General features: G+C 39.5%; 1 protein-coding gene across 2 annotated transcripts in view; it reads right to left on the bottom strand.

Moving 5' to 3' along the window:
* The window catches only part of LOC148874388 (sodium/hydrogen exchanger 6-like), a 78,413-nt gene that overhangs the window by 46,505 nt on the left and 5,775 nt on the right, over window positions 1-26,133 (bottom strand). For both annotated transcript variants that reach the window (XR_016104837.1, XM_088963904.1), the window contains exons 7-16: window positions 17,287-17,349; window positions 17,154-17,173; window positions 16,963-17,060; window positions 7,319-7,347; window positions 7,196-7,227; window positions 7,058-7,105; window positions 6,903-6,963; window positions 6,716-6,813; window positions 6,540-6,615; window positions 6,434-6,453 (exon numbers count right to left, since the gene is read on the bottom strand). Coding sequence is in view for 1 of the 2 variants with exons in the window: in XM_088963904.1 (XP_088820030.1) it covers window positions 6,434-6,453; window positions 6,540-6,615; window positions 6,716-6,813; window positions 6,903-6,963; window positions 7,058-7,105; window positions 7,196-7,227; window positions 7,319-7,347; window positions 16,963-17,060; window positions 17,154-17,173; window positions 17,287-17,349 (545 nt within the window). In the remaining variant the exon portion in view is untranslated. The remainder of the gene's footprint in view (window positions 1-6,433; window positions 6,454-6,539; window positions 6,616-6,715; window positions 6,814-6,902; window positions 6,964-7,057; window positions 7,106-7,195; window positions 7,228-7,318; window positions 7,348-16,962; window positions 17,061-17,153; window positions 17,174-17,286; window positions 17,350-26,133) is intronic.

Consider the following 26,133-nt stretch of genomic DNA (forward strand, 5'->3'; position numbering starts at 1 on the left):
TCTGATTGACTACAACTTATCATGAAGAAAGGAGTGAGAAGGAAATTTTCTTTTTATTAAAGAAAAGGGAAATGTATTGTTGTATAGTTCTCAATTGTATTTTCTTTTTCTTTCTTCTCATTCTTGTACACCTGATGTAAAAGAAAAGCAAATGAAAAGTTCTTTTTCAAGTATCCTATTATTCTTTTCTTTTGTTCTATGCGTTCATTTCTCCAAGTCAGAATCAAAAGATGTTCTCTACTTTCTTGTGGGGATGTAATTAATGGTATGTTTGGTTGTCGCGACCAAGATGAGAAAATAGGAATATTCGCATAAGATTCCTATTTTCTCTCATTTGTTTTGGTCGAAGCAATAGGATGGGATGAGAACTTACACCCCAAAAGTAGAGACGCAGGGTCTCACCAAATAGGTGCGGCCCTGGTGAGAACGAAAACAATGAGAAGTTGGTGAGAAAAAAATGTCGAAGGCGACATCTCCATTCACATGTCCCAACGATCAAATCTCCAACCACTGTTTTCTTCACCTCTAATAAATCTATGACCTCCGTTCACCATCTCCATCTCCGTTTCACATTTTTTGGCCATTTTGTATTTTTTCTCTGAAAACTCATTATCGGTTATCTTCAAAGTTGAGGTTTGGACCCTATTGATAGGGTGTTTAATCTCTGGTGAAGACATGGAATCTCCTCGTTTTCTTTCATTGAACCTTTTCTTTAGATGACATTAGCTTCAGACTTGTTTTACTTAATGTAGGATTTGGGTTCATTTATAAAGTTTTTTTTGTTGGGTTCATTTGTAATATTTCTTTTTTAGTAGGGTTTATTGGTTATCTTCATAATTAATAGGGGCTTGATTGTAATTTCAGTTTTTTAGGTTTATCATAAATCAAACATTATGTTAGGGTTGTAAGTGATCTTGGAAAATTGAAAGCAGCACCGAGGATTTAAAGTAAGTCTTTGGTGAGTTTTATAGAAGGGGGGAGGTGGGAAAAGGGATGAATGCAACTTTTGTGCCTCTAATCCCCAAAATGTGTTGAGCTGCCTCTATAAACGAGTTTAGACCTATCAGCCTCACTACAAGTGTGTACAAAATTGTGGCCAAAGAGCTGTCTACTAGACACAAGAAAGTGTTACATTTGGTGGTTTCAAAGGAACAGGGGACCTCTGTCAAGAATAGACAGACTTTAGACCAAACTTTGATTGCTAATGAGGCAATGGAGAATTTTAGCAAGTCAAGGAAGAAAGGTTTTGTGAATTAATTGGATTTGGAAAAAGCATAAGACCATGTTCATTGGGGTCTTCTTGAGTGGGCCACAAGAAAAATGGGTTTTTGGTCAAAGATGGATAAAATGGATTATGGGGTGTTTGAAGACCGCCCATTTCTCAATTCTTATTAATGGGCTCCCCACGAGATTTTTTTGAGCCTTCAAGGGGTATTTGACAGAGGGACCCCTTGTCAGCCATGTTGTTTACACAAGTGGCTGAAAATTTTAGTAAGCTTTTGAAAAGGGCTGAGGAGAAATATTTTTTGAGGTTTTAGAGTGAGGAGAGGAAACCAAGTGCTATTCCACTTGCAGTTTGTAGATGACACTTTGATTTTACAAGATGTGAGGGCTCTGGGGCAGATTTTGGAGATAGTGGAGAAAGTTACAAGGTTGAAAGTTAATTTAGGGAAATGTAGATTGTTGATGATTGGTTTAGAGAGGGTGATCCTAAAGGAGGCAGCAAGAGTTTTAGGGTGTGAGATTAAAGACTGACCAGTTAAATACCTTGGGATTCCTTTGGAGGGTAATATTAGACATGTGAGTTTTTGGGAGATTATTGTTGAAAGCTTTCTAAAGAGATTAGCACCTCGGAAAAAGAATTGTATTTTAAAAGAACGCAGAGTATTTCTACGTTGTCTTTTTTTTTATGAATGAAGATAATTTATTAATCCAGAAAATTAAAGCACTACAGGAAACCCATGAAGAGGCACGAGCTGTTACCTCTTCTAACAGAGTATTACATCAAGTTAAAAACAGAAATAACCAGAAATAAAATTACAAAGCAGCCCAAAAAAAATGTTCCCTTGATGCCCCTTGCTTAGCTAACCCATCCGCTAAGGTATTTACTGATCTTCCCACCCAAAGAGAGGTAACAGTCATGTTTATTGTGAGCCAGTTGACTTTCCTCAATAAGTCTCTGTGTTGCCACATAGCTGAAGCTGGATCTGGCAGCCATCTCACAACAATTTTGGAGTCTCCTTCAACTACCAAATTCTGAACTCCTAATTGTTCTGCAATCTGAATACCTTGCACAGCCGCTAAAATCTCAGCTCCATTTGTGTCTCCTATTCCCACGGGGCATGAAAGCAAGGCTAAGATGTTGCTCTCCTTATCTCTCAGCACCCATCCTATCCCCAATGGGCCTGGGTTTCCTTGGCTGCTTCCATCAAAGCCCATCCTTCAAGTAAAGGCATCCGTACTGCAGATTCCCTGTCCTTCCTCATATGGCTATTAGCTACCGCTATCTAGTTTCTCCAAATATCATCAAATGAAAATGTATGAAAGAAGTCCATAGTTCTTAACCAATGAATGGCCCTAGTCAAGATACAATCCTCAACAACCTGAATGCTTCTTTCCTTTTCCTTGAATACCGTTGCATTCCCTTCTTCCCAGATTGTCCACAAGGCGGCTGCTCTAATACATCTCCACATAGCACTAGAAAAGGAAGGATCGAACAGCTAACTTAAGTTTGGGGACAGATTCCACCTGCACCCAAACAAAGAAAAAATCCAACTCCAAATAGCACTAGAAAAGGAACAAGATACAAGTAAGTGGGAGCAATCCTCACCACTAGCCCTGCAAAGTGCACACCAGTTAGGGGACAAACACATGAAAGGCCTTTTCTTCTGCAAGCAGTCCAAGCTATTAATCTTTCTATAAAACACCTCCCAGAAGAAAATAATAATTTTAGGTGGAACAGGTCTAGACCATATCTCCTTGGTCGGAAAACCCAATTGTCCCAGGGAAAAGCAAAGGGACTTAAAAAAGGAAGCACAAGTAACCTTTTGGATGACAGGACCATAATCTCACATCCAAACTAAGAGGGTCCAGAAATACACTGCCAAGAAGAGACTACAGATCTGAAACACTACTAAGTTCATAATCCCTCAAACCTCTCTGAAAGCCAAAGTCCCAACTTAAGGATGAGGGTGATGTAAGAGATGGGAGAAAATGAGAGATAGCTTTTTCCTTGTAAAGGGAAAGAGAATAGAGAGACGGGAATCGATCCTTAAGGGCAACAATACCCACCCAAGTGTCTTCCCAAAATAAAACTGAGTTACCAGAATTGACATCATACCTGACAAAGTTGAGAAATTGAGGGAGGATACTCTAGATTGCTTTCCAAGGAGATGCCAATGTAGCTTGACATGATACATCCGCATCCCATCCATTTTCCAATCTGCCATGTATACTAGCTAATCGCTTCATGCCACAACCTCTCCCTTTCTCTAGGCCACCTCCACAACCATTTGAGTAATGCATTTGAATTTACCCTCCTCGTCTCCAAATACACCTCCAATACATGAACGTCTAGGGTAACTCAAACTGCTACCATCAAAATTTAATTTTACAAACCCCCTATCTGGTGGAGATATTGATGATTAACAGTTGTTTTATAAACATAAGAGTCTGCCACTTCCTTCCAGTTCCCCAGTAGGTTGTTGAGATACTAGAGAAACTTTCTAAAGACTCCAGCCAATGTACCACTCTTATTTTAATTGTGTTCTTTCTTTTTCTGAGAATATCCCTGTATTCTTCTTCTTCCATACTGTCCATAGAATGGAAGCCCTTATGCATTTCCACATCAGCCTCCCTCTCTTCTTTGGCCAACCAAAGTTATTTGTAGCCAAAATGCTTTGTACATCCACTAGGAGATTCCACCTGCACCCAAAACAAAGAAAATCACCAATCCCGTATAGAAGTAATGAAAGAGCAAGAAACAAAAAGGTGGAAGCAACTTTCACCATCACCCTTGTAAAGCACACACCATTGAGGGGATGAACATCAACTTGGCCTCTTTCTTTTAAGTCGAAGGTATTAATCTTTCTATGTGCAAATTTCCAAACAAAAAGCAGCAACCCTCAGTGGAATATGGTGACTCTTCCTTTGGATGCTACAAATGTTAGTAGTAAACGGGCATTCTCTGTTAAAATTAAAATCTGATGGTAGCATTTATAGAAACAAGCTCATATTATTGACCAAGTTTATGCACAAGAGTATAGAATTGATTACGAGGAAACCTTTGCTCCAATTGTCGAAATGACAACTATTTGTCTGATTCTTGCATTATTTGCTTTTCGTGGCTGTTCTGCTTCTCAAATGGATTTACCAATGCATTTCTTCATGGTAATCTAAAGGAAACTATTTACACAAAACCCCCACCTAGGTACTATACCAATCAACACTTAGTGTGTTGCCTCAAGAAGTCCCTCAATGGTTTGAAGCAAGCTCCTTCTGACTGGTTTAAGCACTTCCCTCATGCTCATATGGAAGTTGGTTATCACCAAAATAACTATAATTCATCTCTCCTCATTTCTTATGGCGATCGTTGTCTCATCATTTTGCTGATCCTTATCACAAGTGATGACCTTGAAGGGATCCAACAATTCAAATTATTTCTACAGCGTTCCATCAAGTTGAAAGATCTTAGTACTATGACTTATTTTCTAGACCTAGAGGTGCAGTCATCTATAAGAGATCATTTTTTGAATCAAAGAAAATATACTACAGACCTAATTCAGCTAGCTCACCTCACTGACTCGAAGCAGGTTGATACTCCAATGAAACTCAATGTGAAACTATCTCATGATGAAGAGGAATTCACCTAAAGATCTGTAATTCCTCTTCCACGCTGCCAACTTCTTTTCAATTTTTTCCCACAACAGGGTTCCAAATACTCTCGATTCAATACTTCATTGGCCACTCACTACCTTCACACCCCACAATATCTACAACAAATCCTAGCTCCTCCACCTCCAAATTTATTACTAGTACCACACTTTTGTTCGTATTTACCCTTAAATTGGGCATTGTCTCAGAATCTAATCACTAGCTTCAAGTTCCTTATCCATTCATCAATCTACCCATCATAGAAGATTATGATGTCATCTGCAAACTACAAGTAAGCCACTATCACCAAGACTCTCCCTATCCTCCACCCTTTAACTACCTGCAATCTATCTGCTCTTGAGATTGGTCTACTCAAGACATTAACAATGAGTGAAAAGAAAGGGAGAGAATGGATCTCCTTGTCTCAATCCCCTGTCAACCTCAAAAAAGTTTTTAACTTTCCCATTCACAAGTACTGAACAATAGTAAGTTTGAATGCATCTCCCCAAAGCCACACTTCCTCATGACTCCCATCAAAAAATCCCAGTTGCCATACCTTCCATATTCATACTTTTCTTAACAGCCTCCTGACATCTTGCCTCACAGTTGTTACGTCACAAAGAAGGGAAAGTAGATCACTTCACTTACTCAAATTAGTTTCCATATTTGTTAGCACTAAGCGCTTAGACTCTCTTTCTCCCTTATGTACCTCCCTACCCCTTATTTGATCTGGCATCTCTGTTACCAATTTACCATATGTTGACTGCCAGGCCAAACAAAGATTCCCATTGTCTCTCTTCTCACTCCAGCCAAAGGTCACCATTTCTGATGACAGCATGCCATCACAAGAATGCAAATCATCTATTTCCAAACCAGCCCTTCCCCACACTAAACCCCCACTAACCTGGGGATAAGCTTAAGTCCATCACTCGAACAGAAATGGTACCACCCTAAGATCTAACATGAAGGACCTTAGTTGCATCACTATATTCCTGAGGATGGATCCATTGTGTCTGGAGTGAACATCTAGTTCAAAAGCAATCCAAGATCAGCTAAGTCATTGGCTGATAACCTTGCAAGAAGTGGCAATTACAGATCTGATTCTTTTTTCTATGGGGATAAGCCTTTCTGCTAGAGCGCAACTTAAGTGGGCTTGGGTTGAGGACTTATAAAATTTGGATGGCTCCAGGCCAAACGCTGTGTAAATTCTTCACAATGTGTACCTGACTTGCACCCCTACTTTCTGCCATAATTGACTATCAGTTCCAGGCCAAATGCTGTGTATTGTGCCTGATTTGAGGCTTGGTTTTTGGTTCTCCTACCAAGGACAGTGTATGATGTGTATACATTTTGTTCCATTTTAATAAAATTGGTTCCGTTTCAGATAAAAATAATCATAAGTTTTCTAAATGCATTAAAAGAACATATTACTTGAAATAAACTTGTAGACACTCAGGTTACATATGAAACTCAACTCAAATGGCGTGTGAATAAAAGGTATATCAGATTAGTGATAGATAATAAAAAGGTGCTTTCAAGCATGAAAGTTTTTAATGCATACCTTGCAACTCCGATAAATAACTGGGGCAATTATGAAGGTGCAAAGTTAAGGAAAACTATAAGCAGCTTAACCAATGGACAATCCAATACCATAGTTGAAAGGATACAATTGAGAAAAAAATGAATCCAACATGTGACCAGCTATGCTGTTCCATGGCTATATCAAAGCCCATGTATATAAATCTGCAGAATGTCAACACCAAAATAGAAATGATCATGTCAAGAAATAATTCCCAATACCTGACAGAAATTGAGCAACCATCAAACTGCCATGCTTCCTTACACAAAAGTTTCTGCTAATGAAGATATCAAATGGAAAAAGGCAGCAACAAATTGTTGAGAATTTTCCGATAAATTTGAGAATGTGTAATGCTTCATAACCTGAAAATGAGCACCAGAGGTGATGCTTTATTACTGCTTCAACCAAAGCTAACTTGATTACTGTCAGAACACTAAAAAATTCCACTCACAATTCCTGTGAACAATATTGACACGATGCCAGAAAGGCCAAGACCTTCAGCTAGCATGTACCTAGACATAACATGGTATTATAATTAGACTCATGGTTCTACAAGTTTAACAAAACAGAGCTTCAAAAAACGAGAGAGAGAGAGAGAGTGCTTACGAGAAATAAGGAAAGAGAACAAACAAACAACACTCCAAGTTCTGCAAACTGGACACAGAAGGAAAATATAAAACATCTTCAGGAAGAGCAGTTTTGAAACCAACAAACTGGCCATATATAATAATTTGCAATACTTACTTATCAATATCCAGGCCTGCATACTTGAAAAGGTTTTATCTGGTTAAGGTCTGCAAGATATTCTGGCCACCAAAATTTATGGGCTGGATATGCCAATGAGCAGTATAAAATCAAAAAGGATATCAAAGCAGAAGTAAATCCAACTCCAACCCCTGCAGGCATATTCTCCATTGAAAGACCAAAGAAAGAAGAAAATAAAATATAAAAAACATCTCCAGAAATAAAAGGACATTTTTTTAAATGTGGCAGATGAATCCATCAAGAGAAGTTTACAATGACAAAAGTTGACAAAATGTATTATGCATACTTAACAAAAGTTGATAAATAATCTGGGGCTTTTCCTTTGGACTCTTAAAGGCTAGTTGGATGGACCCTTGTTAAGAAGAAGAGCTATTCTCTAGGTGGCCAGGAGTTAGGGGAAACATCAAAGCAAAGATCGCTTGGAGCTCACATTCCCTTTGCTGTTTGTTGGGAAGTTTGGAAAGAAAGAAAATAGGAGAATCCTCTAAGAAGAAATTCGATCAAGGGATCATATCAGTCTTCTTTGTGGTAAAAGGATCATGTATTGGGTTCTCATTCTTCCAGAGTTTGAAAGGGTCACAAAAGAAGATCTTGGTGCTGGATTTTGGAGCATTCCTGAGTTGGCTTAAAAAAGCTTTGTCCTCTTAATGGCGCTTTAGTTTTGTCTTTTTTTTCTTTGATTGCCTACTTTTTGTACTGTGTTGTATTTCTGATGATCTCTCATCACACCCTCGGTTGTATCTTCTTTTCTATTAATAAATTTTATTTTTTATTTATTACCAAAAAATACTTAACAAAACTAAGAATTAAATCTTTAGGCTACAAATGTATGTCGTGTTCAGCGGTAGACATTTCCACATGATTAGCAGTTGTGGAATGTGCATTGACAACAATGACAATGTTGACCACCTGTTTTTCAGTGCTTATCTGCAGTTTCACATGATCCATCTATTCTCTATCAGATCTCTCTTGGCTGGCAATTGGTGGCGGTTGCAACGCAAAGATCATTGGGAGCATCATATCTTTTGCAGTTTATTGAGGGATTTGTATAGGACAAAATAAATAAATCTTTGAATGAGAGCAGGAATTTCAAAAACCACTGTATTGATATTAGTCATTTGATTCTGAATTGGTTAACATACTGAGTTTGGTGATCTGGACAGGTATATTGGAAAATGAAATTTTGGGTATATTTTGTAACATTCTCAAATTAGGAGCCTCTTTTGTTTTTGTTGTGGGTTTTCTCTCACCATCTTTGTTTCTATAAGTTTTGCTTATCAACAATATTTTCCTCAACTTTTTTGATAGGAAACAAATTCTTTTATCAATAACAGAAGCATTTCATTAAATAATAAAAATAATTATAATTACAAAGGCGGGGGAAGATAAACTCTCTTAACTCCCCCAGCACAGTAAATAAGAATCTATCAATCTTGGAGCAGATCAGTTCAGATTGCAAATTGGACTACGTGAAACTGTTACCCTAGAGTGGTAAATCATTCAGCTCAAAAGAATTTATTAATGCATTGAAATTCCTTATACTGGTGGTAACTCTTTGCCTCATCTTATTTGTTTCCACAACAAATCTTATCATATTAAAGTCCCCATCAATACAACAAGGTCCTTCCCACAAACCCCACATGCCTACCGATCCATCCCACCATAGTTGTGAAGGTGACGCCTAGGCAACAAGGCACCCTTGGAGGCTCGCCTCGCCCAATCGCCAAGCAGTTTTGTATAATGTGTAATAGATTACTTTTATATTGTTTTTTTTTTTTGAGATTATAATTATAAAAGAAACATTGCTAAACAAAAATTTTCATTTTGTGCTTATAAACTAATTTCTTTTATTATTTTCTTATTTGTTAGGGATTAATCAACACAAGCATTGCTAACTGCTGTATTGAACACTCAATGACTTCAAAATCTGAACTTAAAACATTTCTACTTCTTTATAATTTTCATAAATTATAGATAGTTATTAAAGAAAGATGGTTATGAAACCTAGGATATGTGGTTTTTACATGAAAAAAAAATCCATCACCTAGGTGACTGGGCGACAAGGCGCCCCCCAGTCACCTAGCCTCACCTTGGCTCCTTGAAAACTATGCATCACACAAATCATCTCTTTCCCTATAACCACTGGGACTGTCAATGTTTGTCAAAACCCATTGAAACCCATAATTTACTTGACAAAACTTGACTGAGACTGTGAACTTCCCCACCAATTCATGGTCCAACTAATACCCCCCTATATCCTTCTTCCATAGGATCACAATTCCTCCCAAGGACCCCCAAGATGGAGTCATGGTCCAACTAATACCCCCCTAGCCCATCGAGCATCAAACTCTAACAACCTAGATTCTTCGATAAGAACTATGTCTTGATTCTCTTTCCTCAACAACTCTTTTATTAAAGCTCTCTTTCTTGCACTCCCTTACCTTCAAACATTCAACATGATTAACTACATTTCACACCTATAGGTTCTATAACCCTTTACTTGCCCCCTCTTTTCCTACCCATCCTCTCACTGAACTGCTTATCACACTCCACATCTAATTTTAGTCTCTCAGTTTCACTCAATTTCTTTTTCCTAGTTTTCTTGCCAGTACTCTGTTTCCTAATAAATGCTTTCAATTAATTTGGATCCTTCAGTTTGCACCCAAATTTCCCACAAATTCCTCAATTGAGTCTTCCTCATCTTTTCTACACCCATCTTCTGCCTCTTTTCTCACAATAGGAACCAGGTCCTCCGTACTGCTTCTAGGGTCAGTAAATGTCTCTTTCCCCATCTCCTTCCTCTTTAATTTATCCAAAAGAGAACCAAAGCTCATTTGGCATCAACTTAAGGCATATCGAAAGAGAACCAAAGCTGCTCCTATACTCATTTGGCATCATTACAAAGACGTGGGGGCCCACAAGGGAGCTGGGTTAGTAGTGGATCAACTTGGGAAGACCCTAGAGTCTGCAATCCACCTTAAGATGCTCTTTGTGTGGTTAAGCTTGCTGCAGGACAGGACTTATATGGTTTTCTTACGTTTCTAGACAACAAGGGTATTTTTGTAATTTTGCATGTTTTGGGGGGGATGTTTGGAAACAGGTCTTAGTCTAGTAATATCCCTTTGTTTGGCTTTATGTTTGCAATTGTTTGGAGCAGGTTTAGTCGAATTTAGCTTCTTTTTGTAAGTGGCTTGTTGGACAAGCTAACTTAGGGGGGCAAGTTTCTTCCTTTAGAAGCCGCTTCTTATTAAGCTTGTAAGGCTAATTTGGAAAACAGTTTTTTCTAATGAATAAGAAAGTTTCTCTACAGAATTTCGTGTGGTTGCCAAGTTGGGGGTGTGATTGCCCTCACTCTTAGGTGCAATTGCCTAGGGGTTTTCATTTTATTTCCATCTCTTTTTTTTTTTTTATTGGAAACGGTAACTTTCATTAAGGATATCAAATAAACATCTTACACTGTCAACCACCCAGACAGAGTGTTGACCCCAACATAACATCAAGAGTTACAGAACAACCCAAAAAAAGTTTGCCCTGACTGTCCCTGTTTTGCCAAGCTATCTGCCACAAAGTTTGCTGATCTCCTTACCCATTTGAATGTTACTCCAACTTCCCTTGCCAAGCAAATTATTTCCCTTATTTGCTGTCTATACTTCCATACACCCAAACTCTTTGTTTTCAGCCACCCTATCAACAATTTAGAATCCCCTTCCACCTCCAAGTTCTGAAATTCCCATTGCTTGGCAAATCTTAGGCCATGTAGGAGAGCCAAAATTTCAGCTCTCATAGAGTCTCCCACTCCTATGGGAACAGAGTATAGCGCCACCATTCTGCCCTCCCCATCCCTAAAGACTCCCCCAGCTCCCGAGGGTCCTGGATTACCCATGGAACTTCCATCAAAATTTAACTTTACCCTTTGTTGTGTCGCCAGTGTCCAAGAAGGCTGAGGAATAGGCTGTCTAGTTGAAGAGTTTGCAACTACTGACCAACCCCTTCGTATATCATCCACTGAAAAATCTTTAAATGTCACTTACTTTCAGCCAGTGTATGACATTAATGGCTACAAGATCAATGACTTGTTCTATTGATCTTTGTGCCCCTTGGAATATTCTGTTATTCCTTTCTTCCCATAGAGACCAAAGAATGGCTGCTCTTGTTGCCCTCCACATCACTCTTCCCCTTTTCTTTGATAGTAGGAAGAAACTTGGGTTGAAAAGACTTATCACATCCAAGAGAGGGGTCCACCTGCAGCCAAATAAGGAAGAAAACCAACTCCACACACAAGAAGCAAAGGGACAAGAAAGTAAAAAATGTGTTACTGTCTCACCATTTCCCAGACAGAGGCAACAAACATGAGGGGAGAGGCAATGAATCGGCCTCCTTTTTTGTAAATTGTCCAAAGTATTAATTTTCTGGAGCACCACCTCCCAGCAAAAGGCTTTTATTTTTTGGGGTACAGGGTTACACCAGACTTCCTTTGCAGGAAAGGAAACTCTTGGGTGCGAAGATTGAAGGAGAGCGGAGAAGAAAGATGCACAGGCAAAGGAGCCTAAAGGGGACCCTGACCAGATCCTATTGTCCTGATAAGAGGGGTCCAGGAATGCAGTATTAAGAAGGGAGATAAGTTCATCTACTAAGCCCATTTCAAAATCCCTTAATCCTAGATCCGAAGACTTTTCATTAACAGGCACTGAAGAAATCACTCTCCCTTTGTTGAGGGACAAAGAATAGATAGGTGGAAATTTGTCTTTGAGAGGAATATCCCCAAGCCAGATATCCTCCCAGAAACGTACTTTGGTACCCATACAAGCATCATACCTGACTAGCAGAAGGAAAGAAGGTAGCAATCTGTGAATTTCTTTCCAAGAAGAAGCCTTTGTTGCCCTAGGATCAAGACCAGTGTCCCATCCGTTGTCTGCCATGCCATGAATGCTTGTAATCACTTTATGCCATAAGTTATCTTGTTCCAAAGCAAACCTACACAGCCATTTTACCCAACAGTGCCAAGTTCTTAAGTTTGATGTTTCCTATCCCTAGGCCTCCACTACCCCTACTTCTTGATACCACATCCCACTTTACCAAATGATCCTTTTTTGTATCCCCCGGCTCCCACAAAAAATCTCTCATCAGTTCCTCTAGTTTATTGGCCACCTTTAAGGGGATCTTAAAGGTTGAGAGATAAAAGACTGGCAAAGTAGTCAAGGTTGACTTTATTAGAGTAATTCTACCCCCTAGAGAGATGTAGTTTCTCTTCCAGCCAGCAAGCCTTTTTGTGAATCTTTCCACTATCATATCTCAAAAGCTCATAGAAAATGGGTTCCCTCCCAAGGGTAGGCCAAGATACTGTAAAGGCCAATCACCTACCTCACAACCTAACAAACTAGCTAGGATTCCAACCTCTCCTCTCTCCTTATTTAACCCTGCTACACAACTTTTACTCCAGTTTACTTTAAGGTTGGAGATCTTTCCAAAATGGGTTACCATCCTTTGTAGATTTGTCACTTCCTCCCTTTCCCCTTCGCAAAAGATTAGAATATCATCTACAAATTGTAAATGGGTAACCACCACATTATTCCCCCCAATTCTCCAACCTCCTATCAAATTGTTGGCATCAGCCCTTGAAATCACTTGCTAAACACATCTGCTATTAGAGTAAAGAGGAAAGGGGAAAGGGGATTTCATTGTCAAAGGCCCCTCTTAGCTGGAAAGAAATCTCTGGCAACTCCATTAACCAAAATGGAATGGTGACAGAAAGAAATACAGCCCTTTATCCATTTGCACCATCTCACTCCAAAACCTCTCCATCTTAACACTTCTAGAAGGAAATCCCAAGCCACCAAGTCATAAGCTTTCTCCAGGTCCAACTTGCACCCTATCCCTTTTTCCTTTCTCTGTTTTTTAAACTCCACACTCATTTGCAATAAGGATTTGGTCTATTATTTGTCTTTCAAACACAAAAGCCCCTTGATTTGGAGAGGTTAAAGAAAGAAGAACTTTTTTAATCCTCTCAGCTAGCACCTTGGAGACAACTTTATACATGCTGCCCACAAGGCTTATGAGTCTAAAATCTTTTGGGTGGGAAGCATCTAAGGTCTTAGGGATCAAAGTGATAAATGTGGCAGTTGCCCCTGAGTTAAATTTTCCCCTTTCAAAGAATTCAGCAAAACTTCCACTAAATCAGCACCCACAATTTCCCAGCAATCTTGAAAGAAAGCCATCGTAAATCCATCTGGGCCTGGGGATTTGGATCTCTTTCCAAAGAGAATATTGCTTCCTTTATTTCTTGGACTTCAAAAACTTTCTCCAGTGATTCCATCAACACCCTAGGACCTCTTCTCCAGTCAAAATTTTCGAGTGGCTCACTGAAACCTCCCTAACTAGCAAAAATACCTTTAAAGTGGTCCACAAAAGCTTGTGCTATATCCTCCTCCCAAGTTAGAGTTTGCCCATTCCACACTAGGTAAACAATAGAATTTCTTCTTTTTCTCCCATTTGCTAGTACGTGGAAAAAACTTGTATTGCCATCACCTTCCTTTAACCACCAACATCTAGATTTTTGTCTCCAACAAATCTCCTCTTTCCTCATAATCTCTTCCAACTCATCTGTTAAACTCCATCTCTCAAATTTCTCTTCCTCTCTAATTGTCCTTTCCCCTTCCAACTCATCTATTTCCTCCATTCTACGTGAGATGTGCGCTTTTCTTTCCTCCAGTGACCCAAATACTTCCTTATTCCACTCTTTAATCATGCCTTTCAGCCTTGGCAGTTTTTTGTAAAATCTGAAGCCCTTCCATCTAAACTCCACTTGGTCTTCTTCCCACCATTCTTTCACTTTTGATTTGAAATCCAGATGTAGTAGCCACATGTTCTCAAACATAAAAGGGCAAGGCCCTCCTCCCACTCTTTCTTCAGAGATACTGATAGGACAATGATCCAATGTAGTTCTAGGCAAGGCCCTAACCGCTAGGCTCCACCACCCTTCCTCCCAGTCTAAAGTAAAGAGAAATATGTCTAGCTTGCAACAAATAGGTGTCTCTTGAAAATTGGACCAGGTGAACTTTGCCTGAAGAAGGGGCAGCTCTCTCAAATCATTTGTATCTACAAAAAGGTTGAATTTTCTCATACTGGAAGTAATCCTATGGCTAGGGTTATTTGATTCCTCAAGGAACCTAATCACATTGAAATCACCCCCCAAACACCAAGGGCCCTCCCATAGACCCCTTATTGCTGCCAATTCCTCCCAAAACTCTTCTCTCTCCCTGTAAGAATTCGGCCCATAGACATTGGTTAGAACCCAAGCAAAGCCATCTGTCTTTCTTTTTAGTTTGATTGAGACTGAAAAGTTTCCTATCAGTTCTTCCATACACTCAAAATAGTGCTCAACCACAAAGGTCCTGCATCAATGGGTTTAGGTCTTTCCTAGGGTGGGTTTGTTGTAAGCAGTTCCCATTAGAGAATACACCTTTCGAGCTCCTTCAAATGTGTTGTAGCTCTGCCCTTTCTGGCGACTTTCATCAAGCCTCAAATGACCTTCTACTTCCACCTATCAGGTAAGGATTCTTCTCAATCTGGCATAAGATGTTCTTCCCCCCCCCCTGAACCATGCCATCCTCCACCTCCATCAACCCATTCCCACCTATCACTGAACTTCGAGCAATGATTGTTATCTTTTCGATTATTCCACCACCAAACAAGTCAGCAAGATTGTAGGTTTCTTCCAAATCCTCTTCCCTTCTTTGTTTCTAGACTGCCAATTGAAGAATCTGACTGACCTAGAATTTTCATCATCTGATATAGTCTTCTCACCCTCCATCCTCTAGCTCGTTCTCCTCCAACTTTGTCCTAGTGTATCTTGAATTAGGGCGATCCTCTAGAGTTCTACCGAGACCCTTTACTTCTTCTAATTCCCTTGCAGACCACTGCAGCGGCTCACTTGAACCAGATTTTCCTTCAAATGGCTAAACAGCTTGCAAGGAGGACAATGATAGACATAAACTATCCCTAAACTCACCTTTACCCCAGCAGCTCACCTGACTTTTTAGATAGTCACATGGGCCACAAATTGACATACAAACACTGCCCCCTTCGCAGCCTGATCTCGGCCCCGTTCAAATAGAGCCATCCGGTGGATTTTCGATGGGCCCTTTAATCCCCCCCCCCCAATTCAGATTGTGCACCAGGTTCCACTACCTCCATGTAGGAGTTAAGGACTGCCTTTTTTCTTTTCTTTTAAAATCATTTGAAAAATTGTCCTTTTTTGTTAATTCCGCATTTTGGTCAACCACATTAGACTGTTCATCTTCCATTGAAATTTTTTTCTTCCCTTTCTCCTCCACACCCATTCTTTTGCCACTACTTGGGAACCACCTTTCCACCTCAGCTTCTTCTTCAAGCTTTCAACACCCTCTCCAGAGCGACGCTTCGGTTCCCATCACTAACCATATCTTCCTCCATTGGCCCTCTAAAACATGTCACAGGAGCGAGGTACACTTTCTGGCTTCAAACCTAGCACCTTAACCCTCACTGTGAACAAGTTTTCAAAGCTGTAATCATCTAAGGTTCCGCCCAGAGCTGTTACGTTTTGAATTAATATTTCATCTTTCCAAAGGTTAAATGGCAAACCCACCATTTTCACAACAGTGCACGGCTCATTTAACTCAGTTTCATTGCAGAACATCGTCCATTTCTCAATCAACACCATTTCTTCCCCTGTTTTAACCAATGAGACCCCAATCACCTCTTCAGCGATGTCAACAATTGCTATATTTTCACTGAATGGTAATGAAACAACTGTGTTTTGGATCCAAAGCTCACCCCTTACTGATTCCAACAGACCATTCCAGTCCTTCACTTTTTGTTTTGCAGTCACCATGTGCCTTCTCTCCCAAAAATCTTTTTCCACCTCCATCGAGAATTTTATAATTTTTTAGGAGCTAACAATGGTTAGCGCTTCCTGCTCCTCCCTCTCTCCTTTGCTGAAGCCGGACACATCATCAACAGAGACTGGAATCTTCTCCAATCCCTGAGAGCAAAAACCAGCAGCTACCACTTCGTTGGGCTTCTCCTCCAACATTCCTTTCTCAATCAGGTAGTGTTGCATACTTTCTAAGACCATTTTCCACCCACTGCAATCCTTCCCTTTCAGTATGCAAACCAGTTGTTTTTTACCACCACTAAAATATGCTGCCACTGTAATAAACCACCCTTTTTTGTTCCACCAAAGCTCCACCTCGTATTTCCTATTTGAACTACACAATGAACGTCTCCACCCTTGCATTCCCACAGAATAAGTTGCCCCATCTATAAAGCCTTTCACCCACTGTATAGCTTCACTGACCAAGAAAATAGTCACCCTCCTGTCCTCCCTGATCTTCAACAAAGCTTGACCCTCATTTCTGTATTCTTCAAAGAGAAAGGTTTTTGCTTCTACCCTGAACTCTTGTCTCCACTTGGCTGCACTCACGAACTTACCTCTACCCTCCACTCCCAGTCCTCTACCCAATTAAATTTTTGTGAGCACGATAGGAAACACTGTTTTCCTGAATTTATCATAAAAAGTATGGCTTTCTTACATGAGAATCTAATTCCAGTTCAAACAAATATAAGAATTTTTAGTAGCATTTGAAGTTTGTATCATTACAAATTCAACCCTATTCTATGGTGCTCAGTAATGCACATAACAGGCAATCAAATATATTTATATGTACACAATGAGAAGGACAGTTGAGACAAGAAAAAGGATTATTAACCTGAAGACATAGAGCCAACAAAGGTCTCGAGAAACCTCAGTATAACCAGAAAAAAGTTTTGCCTAGATGACACGTGACTTTTGACTGATGACATTGTCCTGCATGGATACGTAGTGCTTAAATTATATCAGGAACTTCAGAAGAATCCACTCATATCCCAATTGCTAACACCAATGCAATTCATGACAAACCTGTACAAGGAAATTGCCATCTTCGAATTTTCCAACATACAAGAAAGAAATATTCCATAATGCATTAATGTTAGTTGGTGAACAACATTAGCAGAAAAAAATAAATGCATAGAGGCAAACCAAAAATACATACTGCATCGTTTAATACAGACTCTCCAAAGACCAATGCATAAAGGTTCATATCTGTTCCCAGTTCCTGCAAATAGAAACAAAGTTAACACGGTTTTACTTAAACAATGCAATCCCTACAGTTCAAACATAGGGTCATAACCGAAGTAGCTGAAAAGGATCCTGGTTATCAGTTCTTCTATGTTAATTTTTTTTCTTAATTAAAAGATGTGTATCGGAGTAATAATACTCAATCCTCTCTTCCTAATCTAGTTTCCAAACTGTTGGGTTTAGACCGTTGCAGGGATTAAATAAAAATATCAGATTTGGATGATCTTGGGTTCATCTAAAAGTTCATTTGAAGAACTTTTAAATGACAATGTGCCATATTATGAAAAGGGGACAAAAAGGTGCTTGAAGTTGAAGAAAAACATGAGAAAAAAAATCTGAAAACCCCATTTTAGTTTATCATTTGGAATCAGATATGGGCATACTAATTTTGATGGTCTCAAAAGCAGCTTTTTAAAATACACATGATTTAAAAAAAAAAACCATTTTCCATCTAAAGTTATGTTGAAAGTAGTGCAAGATGGTCAAAGAAAGTGAGGAAATAAAGTAATTTTGCAAAATTCTTTGGCAAAAACCATTTTCTTGATTTCTACATGTGTTTTAGTCAAATTTATGAGACCAGCCAGGTGTTTACTGCTTCGGTCCTGGAAAAAATTGGGTGCCAATTGTCATCATAGGAGATCAAGACTCCAAATGTTTTCCCATGTCCATCATGAGTAAACAAGAAAGCTTAAGAAATGAATTCAAATTAATATGAGGGCAACTTATAAAATACAAAAATGCACCTGGGATACATACTAGTGATATGATACAATAGGCACTATTTTACTATAATAAGATACAAGGAGATGCAAGAGGGAATAATAAGATGCATACATTTCTATACTACCCCTCAAATTGGAGTAGGGATAACATCAATTTTCCAACAAGAAACTAATTGCGAGAAGCTCTAGTGGTGGCTTTGTGAAGATGTCAACAAGTTGATGCAGAGATGATACATGAGGAAGTGATATGATGCCTGCAAGAACTTGGTCCCTAATAATAGTGGCAATAAACCTCAATTGTTTGATGTACTTGCAAAAATTGGATTAGGAGCAATATGTATGACACTTGGGTTGTTTGCATAAGAAGGCATAGATTGGGAGATGGGGATATCAATTCTTGGAAGAAAACCCCATACCTAAACAATCTCACTATAAGCCACAGACTAGGAATGTAAATGAATTGTATTTTGATCTAATCCAATTCGATTAGAACAGTTTAGAATATTCACCAGTTATAAACAAATTCAATTCAAATGTACTACATGATTCATTTCTTTAACTGGTCGAATTCGGATATGGGTGATGTAGCAGGGCTAGAATAAGTTGACACAAATTGGAAAGAGTAAAATAGAGAGAGATAGAGAGATAGAGAGAGAGAGAGAGAAGGAGGAGAGAAGAGAAAGGGTAGAGAAAGAGAAAACGGAGAGAAATCCTAAGGAATCACTCCAAGGGCCCTAGAATCACTCTAGGGTTTGTAGGAGTCACTCCATACAGAAAACCTGCATGAGAACTCTGGAAAAATCCTCACTCATTCATTAGCTTCAAAAGGAAGAGAACACATCTATTTAAAGAGTGACTTGTATGGCCTGGAATACTATTCACAAAAATGCCACTTCTTGTCTTGTGCATCAAGAAATACAATGACATTTTACCGATAATCCAAATAAAATAAAAATTGAAAGAGAAGCCCTACTGAACTAGAGGAACAAGATGCAACACTATAGCCCAGGCCCACATTAGACTGGTCAAAATGACAAAAATACCCACACTGTCCAAACATACAGAAATACATAAAATTTCAGAAAATTCCAAATTTGATTCTTCATCTCTTGCATTATTCTCCCCTAGTTCAAAAACAAAAACTCATCCTCGAGTTTTAAAGAACGTGAGGGTAAAAAGTTGAGAGCAATGTATGTCCAAAATACTGCCTTCCATAACCTTCTTTGTTAAATCATCAATAAGATTAGGTTCTTAAACACTTACATCATCAATCAGCCTATCTTGTGGTGAATCTTTCCCTAGCTTAGTGATTTAAAAGGCGCACCTGAAGCGCACAGGCGAGGCGCATTTTAGGGTATGCACCTCGCCTAAGTCCTAGGCGCAGCACTTTCAAAAGGCATGCGCCTGGTGCACCTGATGTGCCTTGTGCCTATTTGCAAATGTGGATACATTAGCTACTTGAAGTAATGTAATTGAGGAAAAAAAAAAAGAGATTGTGGGTCTTACATGCTTGAGAATGTTTTATATGTTTGATTTTATTTTTAAATTTTCATTTGAATACATTTTACATTTCATGTTTATGTAGTTTAATTTAAAATAATAGGTTTTAAAACATTTATTTTAAAATTTAAGTTTATATTTTTTATTAATATTATGTTTATTTTTTGCTTTTTTTTTGAATTTTTTTGGCATTTTTTCAATTTTGTGACTTTTTTTGGCATTTTTTGTATTTTTGTATTCTTGCGCCTTGTGCCTCAGGTGCAAATTGCCCCTTGCACTTTTAAAACACTACGAATTATCATATGCAATATCTCAATTGCAGCATTTGGAACTTTTCCTTCAATATCTAGTTGAGAAATCTCCATCTCTATGATATTGGTGGAATTTGTATTGTGTGAGCTTTGTAATTCTTGAATTAATTCCAATTAAACTTGTAAGGTAAAGTCATAACTTACCTCTTTACCAAGATATTTTACAACACATTTGCATCTTGCACCTAGATTTCTTCAATTTTCTCCATCTCTTTCTCTTTTTTATCATTAATCTGAACATGACCATGGGTGTTGGTAGGGGTGATCATTCTTAGCCCGACTCGGCCCTCACCCCAAATTTCTGAGCCTAGGCCCAGGTTTTTGTGTGCAAGCCCAGCCTGGGCCAGGCCCGCATTAAACCCAAAAAATTCTAGGCCAAGCTTGGGCCTTACACTTAAAGTTTTATATAATATAATATTATGCATCATATAATAAAGTATATATATGCTTAATATTATATATCTTATATGTTATATATGCACATATGTTTTATTCAATGTTTTAAAACGCGGAGGCGTGACGCAAGGCATTCTACTACCTAGAGGCGTGAAGCATAGTTCAGAATGCAAGAGGCGTAAGCCTTCTGAACACAAGGAAGCATAAGCCTCCTTAAGAGGAGGGGAGTTAGGAGGAGGATGAAGAGGAAGGGGGGATCTCATTTTTTTCTTTATTTTTAATATAAATCTTTATATTAAGAAGAATAAAGATGCATAACATTAGTTGAAAGGGGGGGTCTTGTCGAAGCGGAGGCAAGCGAGGGGGGGTCTGGGGGGCGAAGCCCCCAGCCGATGGGGCAGGGGGCAAACCACTTTCTTTCCCCTTATCTTTTCTTCCCTTCCCTTTCCTTTCCTTTTCTTTTCTCTTTTTTTCTTCTCCTTCTTTTTCTTTCCCTTTCCTTTCTTTTCCTTTCCTTTTTTTTCTTTTTTCTTTTTTTTTGTCTTTTTATATCAGATGTGCATGAGGCACATGAGGGATACGCCTCTAGCACACCTCATAAAAAAAGCACAAGAGGCATACGTCTCTTGCACCTGAGGCGTACGCCTTAGAGCTGTCAGCGCCTCTGGCATACGCCTCAAGGTGTTTTGGGAGCGCCTCCAAGTGTACGCCTCCTACACCTTTTAAAACACTAGTTTTATTTTATATTAAATATTTAGAATTTTTATAAAATACAAAACCTTTTAGCAAATAAATATTCATGAGTTGACACGTGTCAACACATATGCCAACATATGAGTCAACTCAAGTATGAGAGTTTGATAGGCCCCCAATTATCCTTACATATGCTAGGAGAGGGAAAGGGCAGTGTAAGCCAGGTCAGCAGTCGGTTAAGGAGGGAAATGTTTAGATATTGGTGTGCTTATTGTAGCTATGCCAGCTGGGGCTTATTGTAGCTATGCCAGCTAGGTATTTCTAGAGGGAGTTAGTTATGATGTCCCTCTGGAGCTCATTTTAATTCACGCGTATCGCATGTGACTACTTCTGCTGTCACTCGACCTACACGTGTTGCGATTCCTTCTTCTTCTTCATCGGTCCCTATTATTAAGTCCTTGCCACCTGCCTTCAAAAAAATGACCGATAAAGAGATGCAGCATAAGCGTGCAAAGGGTTTATGTTTCCGTTGCGACGAGAAATACAATCCTAGTCATCGTTGTGCTCAAAAATCACTTCAGGTTTTATGGGTTCAGGATGATGTGGAGGAAATTGCTTATGATGTGTCTAATTTGGACAGCACTTCCGCTGACACTAAAATTGCTCTGACTCCAAATTCGGTCGTGCTTTGTGTTTCATTTCTTGTGGGCTTGTGTGCTGTTAATTCCCTTAAAGTGCATGGACGCATTTTGTCACGTGAGGTAGTCGTATTGATAGACTCGGGTGCATCCCACAATTTTATCTCTGAAGATTTAATTGAGGAGTTGAAATTGCCCCGTACTCCTACACACGAGTTTGGAGTTCAGATGGGTAATGGCGATGAGGTGAGAACTTTTGGAGTCTGTCGTCAAGTTTGCCTCAACTTACCTGAATTGGATGTCATTGCAGATCTCTTCCCTTTGAAACTGGGCTCTACGGATGTCATTCTTGGTTTTCATTGGTTAGCATCTCTCGGTGATTCAGTGATGAATTGGAGTAACATGTCTATGAAACTCAATTTGGGTGGTATCCGTGTGAAACTACAAGGCGACCCTTCTCTCTGTTCTTATCAGGTGTCTTTGCACGCTATGATGCGTAACTTGCAACATGAGGGACAAGGGGTTTTGTTGGAACTAAGACAATTGCAGGTGGTGGATTCTTCTTTGGACTCTGCTTTGTCTACACCCTTGTCTCTGCCAATTTCTTCTTTACTGGATGAGTCCAAAGATGTTTTTGATATGCCTACGGGTTTACACCCTACTCGGGCTACGAAGCGTGCTATTTTCCTACGTGAAGGCACTTCCCCTATCTTTGTTCGTCCTTACAGATACCCTCGGTTCCAGAAAGATGAAATTGAACGCCTTGTCTCTGAGATGTTGGTTGCGGATATTATTCAGCCAAGTACAAGCCCCTACTCGAGCCTGGTCCTTTTAGTCAAGAAAAAGGACGGAAGCTGGCGTTTCTGTGTGGATTACCGAACCCTTAACCGTGCCACGGTTCCGGATAAGTTTCCCATTCCGGTTATCGAAGAACTTCTCGATGAGCTTCATGGTGCTTCTATTTTCAGGAAAATTGATCTTAAATCGGGCTACCATCAGATTCGTGTCCGCAGTGAGGATAATCCCAAGAACGCACTTCGCACACACGAGGGCCATTATGAGTTCCTTGTCATGCCCTTCGGTCTTACTAATGCGCCATCGACTTTTCAGTCGTTAATGAATACTGTTTTCCATGATTTCCTCTGTCGCTTTGTTATGGTGTTTTTCGATGATATTCTGGTTTATAGTGCTTCCAAAGCTGCCCATTTGGATCACCTTCAACAGGTCTTTTCTGTGTTGCGTGCCCACTGTCTTTTTGCTAACTCAAAGAAATGTATCTTTGCTCAATTTAGCATTGAATACCTGGATCATTATATCAGTGCAACTGGTGTTTCTGTCGATCCTTCTAAAATCAAGGCCATGGTTGATTGGCCCCAACCATCTTCACTTAAAGCTCTTCGCGGTTTTCTGGGACTTACGGGCTACTATCGTCGTTTTGTGCATAACTACAGTAAAATAGCATGGCCATTGACACAACAGCTTAAAAAGGATGCCTTCTCATGGAATGCAGAAGCTGAGAATGCTTTTCAGGAGTTGAAACGGGCTATAACGACAGTACCTCTGTTGGCCCTTCCGGATTTTTCCCAGCCCTTCTTGATTGAGACAAATGCATCCGGTGTGGGTCTCGGTGCGGTATTGATGCAGAATAATCGCCCTATAGCTTTTTACAACCACAAGCTTCGTCCGTCTGCACAGTCTAAATCTGTTTACGAGCGTGAGTTAATGGCCATTGTCTTTGCTATTAAAAAGTGGCGCACCTATCTTCTTGGTAGGCGCTTTATCGTACGTACAGACCAGCATAGTCTTAAGTATCCGTTGGAGCAACAGGTTGTCGAAGGAGAGCATCATAAGTGGCTCCTTAAGATTATGAAGTATGATTTTGAGATTTAGTACAAACCTGGTACTGAACATGTCGTGGTTGACGCTCTTTCCAGAGTTCTTGTTGAAATGCACTTAAATTCTCTTACAGTCCCTATTTTTCTTGATTTTGATGACCTTAAGGAGCAAGTTGATGCTGATTCTTTTTTGGCCAACATTATAAGGAGCAAGTTGATGCTGATTCTTTTTTGGCCAACATTAAAAATGTTATACAACAGGATCCTGCTGCCTATCCTGCCTACTCTTTAGTTGGGGATCACCTTCGTTATCATGGTAAATTGGTTCTGCCTGCTTCTCCATTTATTCCCCTCTTACTTAAAGAGTTTCATTCTGGTGTTGTGGGGGGTCACGCTGGTATCCGCCGGACATATCAACGTATAGCAGCTGAATTTTATTGGCGGGGGATAAAACGTTCTATTCAGGAGTTTGTGCAGGCTTGTGATGTGTGTCAACGCAGTAAATATGAAGCCATGTTTCCTACTGGCCTTTTACAACCTTTACCCATTCCTGATCAGATCTGGGAGGATATTGCTATGGACTTTATTGAGGCTCTTCCTAAGTCTAAGGGATTTGATACAATTATGGTGGCGGTCCATCATTTCTCCAAGTACGCCCATTTCATCCCTCTCAGTCATCCTTTCTCAGCTCTCACGGTTGCTCAGGCTTTCTTACACAACATAGTTCGTTTACATTGCATTCCCCCATCAATTGTCTAATCGTGATAAAGTCTTTATGAGTTTCTTTTGGCGCAAGCTTTTCACTTTGCAAGGTTCAGAATTGCGTCGTAGTTCAGCTTACCATCCTCAGACGGATGGCCAATCAGAGGTGGTTAATCGCTGTTTAGAGACTTATTTGCGTTGTTTTGTGGCTGATTCTCCCTCTTGCTGGTCTTCTTGGTTATCTTGGGCGGAATACAGCTATAATACCTCCTTTCACACTGCTGTTGGTATTACACCTTTTAAGGTGGTTTATGGGCACGATCCTCCTCCATTAATCCGCTATGAGCTTGGTTCTACGACTAATGCTGATGTTGAAGCTGTTCTTCTTCAACGTGACGCTATACTTACTGAGTTGTGTGCTCATCTACACCGTGCACAACAAAAGATGGACTCGGCTGATGCGAGCCGGCGTGATGTGAATTTTGATGTTGGGGATTTGGTGTATGTGAGAGTGCGACCTTATCGCCAACAGTCTTTAGCTCGTCGAGTCCATGAAAAGCTTGCCCCTCGTTTTTATGGACTATTTGCTATTGTGGAAAGAATTGGTATTGTCGCTTATAAACTTCAACCTCCTCCAGAGGTACGGATTCACCCAGTTTTTCAAGTCTCGCAACTCAAAAAGGCGGTTGGTAACCATATCTCTTCTCCTGTGATTCCTTCCACTCTATCTGCTGATATGGAGATGCTTGTGGAACCAGCTGCCGTGCGCGGTGTACGTCCATCCACTATGCCTAGAGTTACTGGTTTGGAAGTGCTTATTCATTGGCAGAACCTGCCTGATTTTAAAGATTCTTAGGAGCCTTTTGACTTGCTTCGAGACCAATTTCCTCATTTTAACCTTAAGGACAAGGTTAGACTTTGGGCGGCGGGTAATGATAGGCCCCCAATTATCCTTACATATGCTAGGAGAGGGAAAGGGCAGCGCAAGCCAGGTCAGCAATCGGTTAAAGAGGGAAATGTTTAGATATTGGTGTGCTTATTGTAGCTATGCTAGCTGGGGCTTATTGTAGCTATGCCAGCTGGGCATTTCTAGAGGGAGTTAGTTATGATGTCAGGAGGGAATAAGAAGGTAGTTTCGGGATAGGGAGAGATCATTCTATGTGTGAGGAATATTTTGAGTGTTTGGGAGAGCCGGCGGTCTCTCGAAGAACCGACCAACTATTATTACTTTCCATTGAATGAATACAAGTTTCTTTTCATTTGAGCTGTGTAATTTTGTAGTGTCTGAGAATTGTGTGTGAGATCCCCGGGACATATCAGAGTTGTCCTCCTGGGCAAGACCTTCATTCCCATTCTTGAGCAATGTGGGACTTGGGACAAAACTAAACGGTAAGACTCATCATTAAGTGTTCCCAATGTTTTAAAAGCACAAGGGCCAATTTGCGCCCAAGGTGAGAGGCGCAAGGCAAGGTGCGCACCTTTTTTAAGCAAGGCGCAAAAATACAAAAAAAAAATTGCTAAAAATTCAGAAATTTTCAAAAATGTGCCAAAAAATTTAAAAAAAAAATCAAAAATATTAAACATAATATTAATAAGAAATATAAACTTAAATTTTAAAGTTAATGGTTTAAAAAACCTATTATCTAAAATTAAAGTAAATAAACTTAACATGTAAAGCATATTCAAATGAAAATTTAAAAATAAAATCAAACATATAAAACATTTCCAAGCATGTAAAGCCCACAATCTATTTTTTTTTCCTCAATTGCAAAAATTAAAGTAGTTAATGTGATGTAAAACATATTATATTCCTAATTCTACAAGTCGCCTTTGTGCCAAGCCCCTCGAGGCAAGCCCAAATAAGTCCATGTTAGGGGCTTAAATTCTTAATTCTCACACAAAAAATAATGATTTTATAATTTCAATTGTCTTTTAAGAAGATATTTTACTAAGATGAATGAATG

Source organism: Nelumbo lutea, chromosome 1, assembly GCF_056320005.1.
Source record: "Nelumbo lutea isolate HS-2025 chromosome 1, American lotus-T2T, whole genome shotgun sequence".
Classification (NCBI taxonomy): Eukaryota; Viridiplantae; Streptophyta; class Magnoliopsida; order Proteales; family Nelumbonaceae; genus Nelumbo; species Nelumbo lutea.